Raw genomic sequence first — 14,207 nt, forward strand, 5'->3', positions numbered from 1 at the left:
TTTTTTTTTTCCTTTTTCTTTTTTAAAGAAAAATAAAGTGAAAACAGCAGGTGGGTTTCATGTCCTTCCTCCTGCAGCAGGTAGGGTCGGGGCCATGACCAGCCCCTCTTCCTCCTTTTCCTTTTGGAAGGGCACAGCCCCCCTAAACACAAACCCTACACTTTGTGGGGCAATGCCAGGCCCAGAGCCCCCCCCACTCCTGCAGCAGGCACCATCCCCAGAGAGGGGCAGAAGGTAAGAAAAGAGCTCAGAGACGTCACAGTTGGTTGGTTTTGGTTTTTCTCCTTTGTTTATAGACTTAAAAACGCGGAGGTGATGGAGGGAGGGCTTTGGGCAGAGCCTGCGCAGAGGGAAGGGGCGACCCGGCCTCTACTCGCATGCAATGGGGGTTTGGGGGGGCCCTGCCTGTCCCCCCCCCGCTGCCGAGTCCCAGGTGCCACAGCCGGGGCTGGGCTGAGGCAGTTTCTTTTTTTTTTTTTTTTTTCTCTTTTTCACCCGTCCTTTGAAACGCAAATAAAAACCCAATAAAAAGCAAACACCACCCCCTTCCACCTCGGAGCAGCAGCCGCCTCTGTAGAAATCAATAAATATCCTCAAGCCCCCACTGGGGTGTTGGGGGGCACTCGCTGGGGACCCCCAAACTCTGCTCTCACTCTGGACTAAGGGGACAGCGCTGGGAGCGGCCCCCACCCCTCCGGGGGGCATTTTTGGGGTCCCCAGGGCCATTCCTGCCCCACCAGCCCTTAAACTGCCGCTATGGAGCCCCCCAAAGAGGTGCCCTCAAGAATCCCCCTGGCCCAGACCCCCTGCTTCCAGTTTAGATCCCAGGCTCCCTGCAGATCTTGGGGGYGTTTGTGGGATTGAGGAGGTGACTTCCCCCCTCCCCAAACTGCCCCCTTGCCAGAGCGGCACCGCAGCATCCCCCGAGGCGGGGACACCCAGCTCCGGCCCCTTCCCGGCCGGACGAGAGGCTTATTGCTTGTGAAACCGCGGAGAGAGGGGAGAGCGGAGCTGCCACGGGGGGCTCAGAGGGGCGGGGGAGGTCAGCAAAGTCCCTCAGCGCTGACCCCCGGCCAGAGCTCGGCTTCTCCTCCACGCCCCGACCCCCGGGGCTCCCCCAGCCCGGGCCATCGTTCCCGGGAGCCGGGGGGCTCGGCCACCCCACGCTACCGGGACCCCCGCGGTGGGGGTACGGCCAGGGGACCCCAGATGCCCTCCTGGCCTTCCCGGGCCGGGACACTCTTCCCGCACCGGCAGTAGGAGGGGATGGAGCCCCGAACCCTGTGCCGGGGTCTCTCCCCCTCACGCTGGGCCTAGACCGGGCTGTGGTCGGGGGGAGCATCACTGGCCGCCACGGCCACCGTGCACTCGGGGGTCTCTCTCTCTCCCGCTTTCCTCAGGTGCCCATAGAGCCGCTCCTCCAGGCCGCCGGCGATCTTGTCCATCAGCTCCGAGCCGGAGCCCAGCCCCAAGCACCTCCCGGGGCCGGGGCAATCATCGTCCTCAGGGGGCTCGGAGCCAGCCTTGGGCTCGGGGGCCGCCTCTCCGGGCTCCTCYACGATCACCTGGATCTCGGGGTCAGGCAGCGCCGGGGGAGGAGGGACCCCATCGGCCGCCTCGGCCGCCTCCTCGTCGCCGGCGCTAACGATGCGGGGCAGGGGGCTGTGGAACCGGGCGTCCAGCGGGTAATTGGCGCTGTCGCCGCGGCGCAGGGGCGTCCGGTGCCGCTCCAGCGCCGGGTACCGCACGCCGGGGTCGCTGAACTGCTTGGTGTGCTGCCACTGCTTGCGCAGGTGGGTGCGGGAGCGGTGCTTCCCCCGCAGCGGAGACTCGTCGAACTGGGGGTCGTGGCGCACGAAGGCGTTGAACAGCGCGTCCGTCTTCTCGTCGATGCTGTAGTCCCGCCGGGGCAGCCCCTCCCGCCCCGGGAACATCTGCCCGTACGGGGACCAGGCCAGGGGGCTGTGGGGACGGAGGTGTCCCCCTCCCGCTGCTCCCAGGGTCGTGCTCCCCCCGCCCTCCTCTTCTTCCTCTTCCTCCTCCTCCTCCTCCTCCGGCTCCCGGCCCTCGAAGCTCTCGAAGATGGTTCCTTTCCGCCCGGCGCTGGTGAAGCAAATGCGTTTCTCGGAGGCCGTCTGGTCCTTGGGGGGCCCCTCCTCGCCCCCCCGGCTGGGCGCCTCGATGGAAGCGTAGCCACTGTCCATCTGCAGCAGCTTGCGTGTGCCGGGCTCCGAATCCTCCGGCTTGGGCCGACCCCAGAACTTCTCCTCGGGGCCTTCAGCGTCGTCCAGGGAAGGGGAGGGACAGGGGGGCACGCCGCTGGCGGAGGAGACGCTGTCCCCGCCGTCGCTGCGCACCGAGTCCTGGTCGTTGCTGCGCTCGGAGGCCGCGTACAGCTCCAGCGAGGCGCGCAGGCTCCAGATGTCGTGGTAGGCGCTGGGCTGCTCGGGGACGCCGGACTCGCCGGGGCTGCCCGCGCCCCCCTCGCCCGGCTCTAGCCTGCGGGCACCACCCCGGTGTCACGTCAGGGAGCGGACAGACCCCGCAGGGATGTGCCAGCCCGGCCCCCGCAGGCCCCTGTGCCACCCGGTCCCCCATGCTGTCCCCATGCTGTCCCCATGCCCCAGCCCAACCTCCCCATCACCAGCTTCCCCCAGACCCCTCACCCCGGACCCGGCTGCCCCCACCAGCGCCGCAAAGGTGGGAGTCTCCCATGCCCAGGGCAGCACGGAGTCCCTCAGTGCCTTCCCAGCTCACCCATCCCCGTCCCCTCTTATCTACTGAAAAATACCTGCCGAGAGAGGGTGGGGGGCTGGCGGGGGAGGGCAGGAAGGGGCCCCCCGCGGGGTGGAAGGCCACGTCGTCCGTGTGGGCGATGTACTGGATGATGTCGGTCTGATGGGGGTCCCGGTCCTCCTGGTCCATGCTCTCRCTGGCCGCCCGCTGCCTCTGGAACTGCCGGCGCTTGGGGGACCCTGCGGGGTTCAGGAAAGGGCTGGGGGGTAAATCCAACCAGCGCCACCAGCCCCCCACCCATAGCTGTYCACCCACCCTGCTTGGCCCCGCAGGGCCCCTGCTGACCCCCACCTCTGGTGTCCAGGCTGGACGCCCGCTGGGTGCTCTCCAGCTTCCACTTCTTGATCCTGAAGTAGGGGCTGGCCCCRTCCAGGCTGGCGTGGCGACGCAGGCGGGTGAAGAACTGCAGGACCGTGCCCTGGGGAGGGGTCGGAGGGGGTTCCCCGGGGCTGGCACTGCCCGCCCCAGCCGCCTTCCCGCTCCTGGGTGCTGCTGTGAACTGGGGATGAGGGGGTGGGGGCCGTGAGTGCCCGCTCGGCCCCACGCATGACCCCTCCCAACCCCCCCGCACCGCACTCGGCTCCTTTGTCCGCTCCACAGAGCCGGGCTGCAGCAGATGCACGAATGTCCCCCGGGGCAGGGATGAGGTGGGGGGGCAGAGCCTGTTTCTAGCTGGATGCCCACATCTTACCCTGGAGCCCTGGCACGGAGCAGGGGGGCAGGGATGGGATCAAAGCAGGACGGGACCCTTGGCGCTGCACGAGCTGAGAGCCCCTTCCCCTGCCCAGTCCCAGCCCCCCGCCCAGCACTCACCGAGGGGCCCTCCCCGGAGTCGGAGGAGATGGACGGGCTGGCCTCCGTGAAGCTGGTGTCCACGGTGGAGTTGTAGGTGTCCCCGGGCAGGGCAGAGCTGGGGCCCACGGCATGGCTGGGGAGCRCTGGCCGGGGCAGGGCACCCGCGGGGGGCTGCAAGGCAGAGCACGCTCAGGGGGTCTRCACGAGGGTGGGGACCAGGAGGGGCCCCTGCACCCCAGGACCTCCTTTCTCCACTTCCAGCAATGCCCTGAAACTCCCACCCTGGGCCCAGCGGTGCCTCCATGGGGTGCTGCTGCTCCCACCTGTCCCTCGAGTGCTGGGGGCTCACCTGGAAGATGGCAAGGCCGGGCTTGGGTGGGGGCAGGCGGGGGGTCATGGCCAGGCTGTTCTCGCTGGACTCGCACTCGTGGATGGTGACAATCTTGAGGGCAGGCGGCGGGAGGTGCAGGTGGGTCAGGCGGGCGTTCTTCAGGTGGTGGAAGTCCCCCTCTGTCAGCGTGTACCTGCAGGACAGCCAGCTCAGGACGGGCAGAGGGGACCCCTCCTGTGCCCCCCACCCTCAGCCCAGAGCTTCACCTCCTCCCTTTCTCCTGGGTCTTCTTGCTCTGGTCAAAGAGCGCGGCCTCGTTGAAGGAGACGCGCCGGGCGGTGGAGGAGCTGGAGGACAGGAACCGCTCGCTCTCGGCATCCCGGTAGCTGGAGGATGACAGGCACTCGGGGTCCTCTGCTTTGCCAGTGATATCTGTGGAGAAAGGGGGTCAGCACCCGGCTCTCCACACCGGGGTGCTCCCCAGATTCCCCAGCTGAGGCTTGGCAAACTTGCTGCACTCATGGCCCCAAAACCAGCCTGGAATTCCCTGCTCCCAGCTGCTGGTCCAATTCCACAGCCAGGGATGGACAATGGAGGGTGTGAGGGATGTGTGGTGGTCACTGCCAAGGGGTCAAGGGGTGCACCTYGGGAGGGGAGGGCCCAGGAGCTGCCTCTGTCCATCCCCTGGAGCTGGGGATGCAGCTGGGGGGGTCAGCGCGGCACTCGGGGCACTCACCCTGCGCTGGCTGCGAGTCATCCAGGTAAGTGGTGTTTGTTTTCTCGGGGTCATCGCTGGCTCTGTGGGGGGAGCAGGGTCAGAGGTGCCCGGGCCAGCCCTCCCGACCCTCCCCTGGCGGTGCCACACACGCCGGCGACAGCAGCGTCACCCCGTGCCCACCTTGAGTGCCGGCGGTCGGCCTCGCAACAGCGRCGGCAGATGATCAGGATGCCCGAGAGCAGGACCAGCGTGCCCCCGATGAAGATGGAGAGCAGGGCGAGGAGCAGCACGTACCCATCCTGGGGGGACACCTCGCCGGGCACCGCCTGCCCGGAGCCGGGGGGCTGAGCCGCGGGGCCGCGCTGGGGGACCCCTGCCCACCCTAAAGCTGCCCCCGCCGCGCTGACGCCAGCGCTGCTCCCCAGAGCCGCCGCGCCCCCCGCTGCCGCCCCCGGGCCCTGCCTGCACCAAGGCAACGGCAGCCGGGGGAGCTGAGCCGCGCTGAGCCCCCGCGCCGAGCGGGAGTGGGAACGGGGATGGGAATGGGGATGAGAACGGGGATGGGGACAGCCCCCCAAACCTACCCCGCCGCGGGGATCGGTGCTCGCTCCCCCTGCCCGGGGGAGAGGGGCTGATCCGGCAKCAGCCCCCAGGCCCCCAGAGCATCCCAGCGGTGCACAGGGCGCAGAGAGCTGTCACCCACCCCCAGGACCGGCAGAGCCGGGGGTGACAGCGGAGCTGCTGCCGTCCCCACCCGGGCGAAGACGCCAGCAACACGGCAGCCACGAGAGCCCCACAGCTCCCAACGCGCATTCCCCTCCCGCGGGACCCCGAGGCTGGCGGCGTGGGGAGGGGCGGCAGAGACAGGCAGGGACAGGCAGGACTCACCGTGGCGCTCTCGGTCGCGTTGTCCCAGGGTGTTGGGTCATCGCTCATGGTCTGTCCCGGCCCGAGCGTGTCCTGGGGCGGGGGGAGACAGAGGGAGGCACCGGCCGGGACGGCGGGGCCGGGCCGGGGGCGGCGGCGGCKGCTCCTGCCCGGCCCCTGCCCGGCACCGCGGTGCGGAGCTGCCGGGAGGGACCGGGAGGGAGGGACCGGGATGGAGAGATGGAGGGAGGGACCGGGATGGAAGGATGAAGGGAGGGTGTGCTCAGGGGAAGGATGAAGGGATGGAGGGTGTGGTCAGGAGGAAAGCAGGGAGGGATGGATGGACGGATGGGGAGGAGGGGGCAGCACCGCTGCCCCTCCCCGGGGAGCCCCTCACCCCCGCCGGGCACAGCCGCCCCCCGCGCCCGGCCCCCGGAGAGCTGCCCAGCTCCCCGCGTCCGGCTGGGGCCGCAGCCCGCAAACGGTGGCCGGTGCTGATGGCCAGAGCTGACCCGGGGGAACAAGTCCCTGGCCCGGCTCCGGGGTGACACCGCGCTGCCGTCCCCGGGGGCCAAACGCAGCCCCAGCCCCGCTGTTGGGGGACCCCCTGGCCGCGGAAGCTCGGGGGGAGCCACGCTGGGGGCACCCGGCAGGGCCAGGGGGGCAGGTGGCCGCCCCACARATCGTGGCGTGGGTGTCGCCGGAGCACGACGGGTGACGCTCGTGAGTCATCCCGAGAGCGGCTCCGTCACCGGGCTGTCCGCGCGGGGGGGACACCGAGGGGCCGGGGGGGCCGGGCCGAGATCCTCAGGATCGTGAACCGCGGGGGGCAGGGGTCCCACACCCCTCCGCGACATCGGCCCTGCTGCCCTAGGGGACCCGCTGGGGACATCGTCACCCTCCCGCGTGTCCGGCCCTTCCCGGGGGCTGCCGAGCTCCAGCTCCCGCTGCTGGTTCGCGTGTCCCCTCTGCGTGTCCCCTCCGTGTGTCCCCTCCGTGTGTCCCCTCCGCGTGTCCCCAGCCTGCTGAAGGGGCTGAGCCTGAGCCGGGTGGGCGATGCCGTGTCGGGGACCCCCGGAGCGGGCAGGGGTGGGCACTTGGAAGCCTCTCAAAATTAGGTCAGTGAAAAATGTGAATGGAGCCCGTGAAGGGGTGGGGACTGTCACTCGTGGGGACAGCGCAGGGGTGGCGGTGTCGCAGCTGGCAGTGAGGGGCAGCCCTGTCACAGGTCGGGCTGCGAACCCCTCGCAGAGATATCGGGGTGTTGGGGGCCTCCCGAGGCAGAGAACCCCCTGCCCACACCGGGCATCTCCGAGGTGAGGGGACCCATCCCGAGACCCCCGAGATGGGGTAAAGGGGGGGGGGGGTCCCGCTTCCAACCACATGGGGGGACCCCCGTCCTGGCACTGGGGGATTCCGAGCGAGGGCTGCGGCTCCACGCGGGATGGGCGGGATCCCTGCGGGGCACCCCCTCAGGCCCGAGGCGGGGGGCGCAGGGGGCCGAGGGGAGCGGGAAGAATGTCCCTCCTGTTCCCCATCATGGAGGAATCCCGTCTCCATGGCGACCCGGCAGGAACAGGACGGCCATTGTCTGGAGGAGGGGGCCGGTCCCCGGGCTGTCCCCTCTGGGGGGGGGACACGGGGCGGGACCCGGGGTCGCCGCCAGTGCCCCAGGGCGGGGGCTCGGGGTCGGGGGACCCCGGTGGTGCCGCGCCCCCGCACGTGGGAGGGGGCGCGGGGGGGCGGGCCGGGGCTGCGCTCCACGCGTGTGTGCGACCCACGGGGTCCGGCTGGGCCGGGGCTGGCCTGGGGGGGACCCTCTGTGCCCCCTGGGACTGGCCGCCCGCGCCCCAGCCCGGTGATGCAGTCAGGGATGTGGGGCGGGGATGGAGGCGAGGATGCGGGATGCAGGCAGGGATGCAGGATGCGGGCAGGAATGTGGGGCATGGATGGAGACGGGGATGCGGGATGAGGGATGCGGGCAAGGATGTGGGACAGGGATGTGGGGCARGGATGAGGGATGCAGGCAGAGCTGGTGACAGAGCTGGCGACAGGGCTGGTGACAGCGAGACAGGAGCCCCCGGGACCTCCACGCGCGGCAGGGCGTGATGGTSTCCCCTCGGCCGGACCGGCTCCCTGTATCGCGATAGGGGCTGTCGCGAGGCGGCGGAGCCAAGACACTCACCTACAACCGAGACCGGGGCTCCATCGCCGCCGCTGCGCTCGGTGCGGCGGGGCGGCCCCGGGATTTATGAATGAACCGGAGCCGCCCCCGCGCGGCGCGGGCGTCACGTGGGGACAGGGGCTGCCCCAGCCCCTGCCTGCACCAGCCCTGCCCGTACCCCCCTGCACCTCTGCGTGCCCCACAGCCCTGCCTGGAGCCCTGCCYGCCYCTCKCCCTGCTATTAGCCCTGCCTGCTCCCGACTACACCGCTGTCAGCCCCAGCCCTGACAGCGCTCCTGCTCGCATCCCTGCCTGCATCAGCCCTGCCTACACCCCTGCCCGCACACCTGTCTGCACCAGTTCTGCCTGCAGCATTTCCCCTACCTGCATCCCTGCCTGCACCAGCCCTTCTTGTATCCCTGCCTGCATCCCTACCTGTACCATTCCTGTTCCCCTGCCTGCCCCACAGCCCTGCCTGCACCCCTGTCCCAGTTCCCTGTCTCCATCCCTGYCCCGGAGCSCTCCCAGCCGCCGGGGCACGGTCGGACCGGGGTTCGGGGTGCGGTGGTCCCTCGGTGCGGGGGCGGAGCGGGGACCCCCCCGCCTAGCACCACGACACACAGCAGCGGGAGAAAGACTACAACTCCCATAAGTCCCCGCGGCKCATCGTGACGATTTTCCTCCTCCGGGCGGCGCGCGGGGTGTGCCGGGAGCTGTGGTCCGGTACCGTCCCGGCCTGCCCCGCGCCGCCGCCCCCGCCGCCATGGCCGCGATGTTCTGCGCCCGCCGCCTCCTCCGCCTCGCCCGCCCCGCGCTGCCGCTGCCCCCCGCCCGCGGCTATGCCGAGCCCGCCGGCGGCCCCGCTGCCATGGCCTTCACCTTCGCTTCACCCACACAGGTAACGCCCGCCCCGGGCCCTGCTCCCGGTGCCCCCGCCGCCGCCTCGCCCGGTGCCCCCTGAGGGCCCGGGGCTGTGGGAACGCGGCCGGTGCCGCCGCCCCCGCGGGGCTGTCCGTGCCCGGGGGCTCTGCGCTCCCCGGGGTCCAACCGAGCTGTCCCGGAGCTGTCACCGAGCTGACCTTGGCCCTGACCTCGGGCCTTGCCCGCTTTCCCCGAGCGCTCGCAGCGCTCCCGGTCCCCCCGGGGCCGCTCCAGTCCCGCTGTGCCCGCCAGGCCCGGCCCGGAGCGGGACACGGCCGGTCCGCCCCCGCCGGGCTCAGGGCTGTCCCCGGGGCAGGGCGCTGGGGACAGGGACAGGGACAGCCCGGCAGCGTGGGCCGCAGCGGGGACGGCAGCTCAGGGCACCCCACGCTCTTCCCAGGCTGCTCCCGGCTGTGCCGGCGCCTCTCGCCCACTCCCGACTCCGTGCCGACTCCGTGTCGCCATGTGCCGCCTCCCCGCCGTGCCCCCGGGAGCTGGGAACGCTTCCCCGCTGCCTCTGCCAGGTTTTTTCTCCTCCGGAGCCCGGCACCGCTCCCACCCTGTCCCGGGCACACCTGGGTGTGCTGAACCTGCCCGGAGCCGGGAGCTGCGCTGCTCCCTCGGGATGGGCTCTAACCCTCTCCATCCTCCCATCCCTGGTGACTGTGCCCCTTTGCCCTCTCCATCCAGGTGTTCTACAACGCTGCCAATGTGAAGCAGGTGGATGTGCCCACGCTGACCGGCTCCTTTGGCATCCTGGCATCCCATGTCCCCACGCTCCAGGTGCTCCGGCCAGGYGTTGTCACAGTCTACGCCGAGGATGGGACAGCCACAAAATACTTCGGTGAGCGAGGCAGGAGGAGCTGGGGAGGACAGGTGTGCGTGGGGGTGGTGTTCTTGGTGCTTTCACAAGGGAGGCTCTGCCCGTCCAGGTGTGGCCTGGTGCACTTCCAGGGATTTCTGCTTTCCCAGCCTGCTGGGAGCTGCTCTGGGAGCCGTGGGCTGGGGTCAAATCTTGGTTCTGCTCAGGCACTCTGGGAGAATTTCCTCCTCCAGCTTCCCCTGGGATAGGAGCCAAGTCTGTGAATGTTTGGGATGTGACAGGAGGGGGCTGAGGGAGGGAGAGGATGGCAGGGATTCCAGGGCTGACCCACCCCATGTTGTGCCTTGCAGTGAGCAGCGGCTCTGTCACTGTCCACCCCGACTCCACGGTGCAGGTGCTGGCAGAAGAGGCAGTGCCCATGGACATGCTGGACCTGGCTGTGAGTACCCAGAGACTGTAGCTAGCCCTGGAAAGGATTTCCCCCTTTCTCTGCTCTGGGTGCTTCTCTTGGGATCTTCCTGTACCCAAAACCCAGGGTTGTGTCTGCACCCCCAGTGTCTTTTTGGGAGCAAAGGCSTAGGGCTCCTCCGTGGTGAATTCTGTGGAGAGAGGGAGCTGTGGAGTCATAAACCTTCTTCATGCTATTTCCCACCCATTGGACATACACTGACCTTGTCCCTACCTCCAGAACAGCTTTTCCCTGTTGATAAGGTGTCTGGGGCCAGCACAGCTGTGTCTGTAGCTCTGTGGGGCTCCCAAATCAGTGGGTCCTTGGCATCCACATGAAGGACCGGTGGCTGCAGGGGAGGGATGGAGGGAAGGAAGGACATTCCCCTCTCCTGCAGTGTCCCCCAGTGACAAACTCCTTGTGCCTTTGTGTCCAGACTGCAAAATCCAACCTGGAGAAAGCYGTGTCAGAGGTGGCAGCAGCGTCTGATGAAGCTGCTAAAGCAGAAGCTCAGATTAAAGTAGAAGCTAACGAAGCCCTGGTCAAGGCTCTGGAGTAAATCCAGGTGAGGGTCTGGCTGAGCACCCAGATGAGTCCTGTGGGCCTGCCAGGCTGGGTGAGGGGGTCAGCTTGGCTTTTGGGGAGCAGTGACACCACAGGTGTCCCTTGCCAGGGGTCAGGCCTCAGCTCTGTGGGAGCTCATGGGGGTCCAGCCCAGTCTTCAGGGTCCAGCCCAGTTGTGACACTGGGGTTCACCCTGATGCTGGGGCACACTGGGAGCTGCAGTCACTGCTGGGGCCTCACTGGTGCCCCACTGGGAGTGGCCATGCCTGGGGACAACTCAGGGGTGGAGCAGGGTTKCAGGGCCCCACAGGGCAGTATATGGCCTCTGTCTCACGTGCTCCCATTAAAGACAAACAGCTTCACTCAGGGGAGGTGAGGCTGTGCTCTTACCTTGTGGCCTCTTTTTGCTCTGCCCTGTTCAGACTGTGCCTCATCCCTTCCCACGTGCTGGCAGTCGGGAACTGCAGCAGTGTGTGCTGTGCAGGGCTGAGTCACAGACAGCCTCCAACGGGCTCAGCCTGGAGCACAGGAGGGCACCAACTCCTGCTCTCTGCTGATCTCTGCCCCAGGTGATTTTGGTCCCTGAGAGCTTGTGTTTACTCACAGAGTTGAGCAGCTGGACTGGGACCAAGCCCKGGGATTGGGGTCCACAGCCCAGCCAAACCCACCCCGTGCTAACCCAACCCCATTTTGTGTTTTGCAGGAATCCCACTGTGGATGCAGAGCTCCCAGCCTGTCCCTGTTCTGCTCCCCGGCTGTACAGATGGAATGGGACAAATGGAGGTGGAGAAATGGTTCTGAGCAATTAAAAGGAAATGTGACCCCCTCTCGTGGCACATCTCCTTCTTCACAGGCAGCAATTGCAGCCCCGAGGCGGATTCACCCAGGGAGGGGKTCACAGCACTGCCCTKGGGTTTGGCTGGGAATTCCCTGGGAAGATTCACCCCCAGAAGTGGCTCTGCCTCAGCCTCCAGCGCTGCAGGAATCCATGTCAGCCTGGCTGTCCTGGCACGGTGCTTCTCACAGCTGGACAGCAGCTGCTGGACTCTGCCCCATCCCCTGCTGCTGCCAGTGCCACTTCCCCTGATCCCAGAGGGGTGAGGGCAGCAATGCTGGGCGTGGTGGGAATCTTTCCTGCTTCCTTTGTGCTGAGGATGGCTGGAGCTGCTCTGCTGATCCCGGGGCTCTCTGGGTGCAGCCCTGTTGCAGGAGGCTGCCAGGGGTTCCTTGGGGAAGCAGGAAGGGTTCTCTGGGCCATGGCATCACTGGGAAGGGGCGGGTTCAGGCAAGGGGACGGCTCTGCCCGTGCCAGGCATCCGGGATGTGTCCTGCTGCACCAGCTGCTGCCGGGCCCCTCGCTCCGTGCCACCCTCCCACGCCTTCCCAGAGGGATTTCGGGTTTCCACTGCTGTGCAGAGCTTCCGTCCCTCCCTCTGCGTGGCTCTAATCCCCTTTTCCCCRCAGTGTTCCAGCCCGGGAAGGCACATTGGCTGCCTGTGAGGTCAGTGCTCRCCGCTCCGGCCTCCCGCGGGCCCCGCGCTGCTCCCCTCTCGGAGCAGGGCACAGCTATTTTCGGTGCTGCCACCCAGGATGTAATCTTGGCTGCCTCCTCTTCTCACCGCCACCTCCTCCCCCTCCTCTCGCTCACTCTGTCTTTCTCTCCCCCCCCCCTTCACAAGTGATCAAAAATAGAGCCTGTGGTGTTAAATTTCTCACTCTGTGGCTTATTAAAAGCCTCCGAGTGCCTGACGCGGAGCCTATTTGAAGCTCAGCCGACTTCCAGCTCCTGAGCTGCTCCAGTGCCTTTTCCCCTTCCCCTCTCATTCCCTCATTTTTTTTTTTTTCCCTTAAAGGTCAGACATTGCACCGAGCGTGAGCAAAGCTTCACAGTCAGAGCTGTGCTAATTAAAACATCTTGGGAATCACTGGGGCCGGCCGGCTCCCTTCTCTCTCCCGCTGCCCCTCTCTGTCCCCGGCTGCTATTTCAGCTGTGCGAGCCTCCCCCGGCACACGCAGCCGCGCTGACGGAAGGTGGCTGCCTTGGGTTTTTCATCTAATGGAAGAGCGTTGGCGAGGCCGGGAAGCTGGGGAAACGGCCAGCTGCTATTTTTAGGATGGGAAAAAAGTGTCTCCGTCAGCGTCCTCTCACCAGCTCTTCCCACTGCYGCCCGCCAGCGCCGGGAGAGCCGGGGGGGCCGAGGGATCCGGTCCTGCCCCCCTCACAGGGTGCCCTTGGCCGGGTGCTTYGTGGCCTGACGCCTTCTGGGACTTGTAGGCTGCGTTTTGGGGGAGCAGGGAGGGCAACTTCTGTGTGCAGAGACCCTGGGGATGAGGCCTGGTGGATGCAAGGACAGGGCTTTGTCCTGAGCCAGGACAGGAGCAGCGCTGGGCAGGGGCTGTGTGTGCCTGGCTGGTGGTGTTGTCACCCTGCTCACTCTGAGCTGTGTTTTTGGGGCTGCATGGCCTGCGTGGGTGTGTTCCCTGTGCTCCTCCACGCTCTAGCCCAGGCTGCTCCCACTGCTGCGGCCTCTGCTCTGAGCCCCTCACCTCTGCCTCTTGGCCCTTTCCCTCCCTGCTCGTTATCTGGCTCTGCAGAGCCGTGTTCTCCTCCTCCCCCGGCTCCYGCTGCCCACGCCGGAGCCACCATCAGTCACGTCCCGCTGGATGCCAYGAAAATGGTCTGACTCGGTGCAGGAGATGTGTGGCTGCGGCTGCTCCGGAGGCAAAGCCCTTCCCTGCTCCCGCCTCGCYGTGCAGGTGCTGCAGGGATGAGCCCAGCTGCGGGGCAGGCAGGGAGGTGGGGGGCAACCCTGCTRTGTGGGTCGTGATGTGATTCAGCAGGTGAATCTCCCTCTTCTCCCGCTCCAAACCAGCCTGGACTGAGGAGCTGTGACACTAGAGTGGCACTTGGCTGTGCCTGAAGTGCTGGCACCTGCCTTTGGGCACTGCATCCGTGGTTTCCACCTCTTTTTGGGGTGGGGGCTGCTGGGGTGCCCATCCCTTTGGGTCCGTGCCTCTGCTGGGGCCATGCAGGACGGGCACAGTGTGCTGGAGCTATTCCCGGAGCCTGGGACCTGTTTGTCTCCGGCTTTGGGCTGGGGCGTGGTGGGTGTGAGAGGGGAAGGGCTGCCCGGAACGTGGTGGGAGCGGGGGGAGGGTTGGCCTTGTCCCCCCTCCTCCCCTTCCACCCATGACTCGCATCCTCTGCTGCCAGATGGAGGGTGGGGAGCGGAGCCGGGAGCGCTCGGAAAGTGAAGCATCACGGATTCTGCCGGCGGCGTCGCTTCTCCGGGGGATGATTTCCGAGACGGGCCGGGCTCTGCCAGGCCAAATCGCCCGGTGCTGGCGGCTCTCCCTGCGTTTGGCCGCGTGGCATTTCCCCGTCCCACCCAGTCCAGAATGCAGGCGAAAGGTTCCAGCTTTCCTCTGTCTGCAGGAAAAACAACCCCAAACCCCACCGCAGCCCCAGGAAGCCCCGCTCCCGGCCGGGCTGACTCATCCGGCAGAGCCGCCCCTTTCCCTGCCCAAACCTTGGCGCTCGGGATCCCGCCTATCCCGGCTGCTGCCCCGCACCACCGGTGCCCACACTGCAGGGGTACAGGGGCTGCCCCCCACTCCTCACACTGCCAGGGGGCTGCAGGATGTGGCAGCAGCTCCCCGGAGTGTGGGGACCCCGCAGCTCCCTGCCTGTCCCCACCAAAAGCTCTGCAGAGCAGGGGTGCAGATCTGGCCCCCTCCCACCCGTGGGAAGGTCAGCGGAGGCTCCACACGCTGCCAGCA

At 67.5% G+C, this 14,207-nt stretch overlaps 2 protein-coding genes across 2 annotated transcripts; one reads left to right on the forward strand and one right to left on the reverse strand.

Annotated features, from left to right (window-relative positions):
• Positions 1 to 7: 7 nt before the first annotated feature.
• Positions 8 to 8,364, reverse strand: CBARP (CACN subunit beta associated regulatory protein). The gene is made up of 10 exons (XM_057377530.1): positions 7,693 to 8,364; positions 5,529 to 5,600; positions 4,821 to 4,966; positions 4,659 to 4,720; positions 4,189 to 4,354; positions 3,941 to 4,115; positions 3,610 to 3,762; positions 3,088 to 3,295; positions 2,792 to 2,975; positions 8 to 2,499 (listed from the first exon to the last, which is right to left on the reverse strand). The coding sequence occupies exons 2-10, from the start codon at positions 5,574 to 5,576 to the stop codon at positions 1,314 to 1,316; spliced, it is 2,328 nt and encodes a 775-aa protein (XP_057233513.1). The 5' UTR covers positions 5,577 to 5,600; positions 7,693 to 8,364; the 3' UTR covers positions 8 to 1,313.
• A 34-nt stretch (positions 8,365 to 8,398) lies between these two features.
• ATP5F1D (ATP synthase F1 subunit delta) lies at positions 8,399 to 11,253 on the forward strand. The gene is made up of 5 exons (XM_057377545.1): positions 8,399 to 8,569; positions 9,283 to 9,436; positions 9,766 to 9,854; positions 10,300 to 10,428; positions 11,131 to 11,253. Exons 1-4 carry the CDS (start codon positions 8,435 to 8,437, stop codon positions 10,420 to 10,422), a joined length of 501 nt encoding a protein of 166 aa, XP_057233528.1. The 5' UTR covers positions 8,399 to 8,434; the 3' UTR covers positions 10,423 to 10,428; positions 11,131 to 11,253.
• The last annotated feature ends 2,954 nt before the right edge of the window (positions 11,254 to 14,207 follow it).

Source organism: Malurus melanocephalus, unplaced genomic scaffold (assembly GCF_030028575.1).
Source record: "Malurus melanocephalus ecotype Western Australia unplaced genomic scaffold, MMel_1.1 scaffold_318, whole genome shotgun sequence".
NCBI lineage: Eukaryota > Metazoa > Chordata > Aves > Passeriformes > Maluridae > Malurus > Malurus melanocephalus.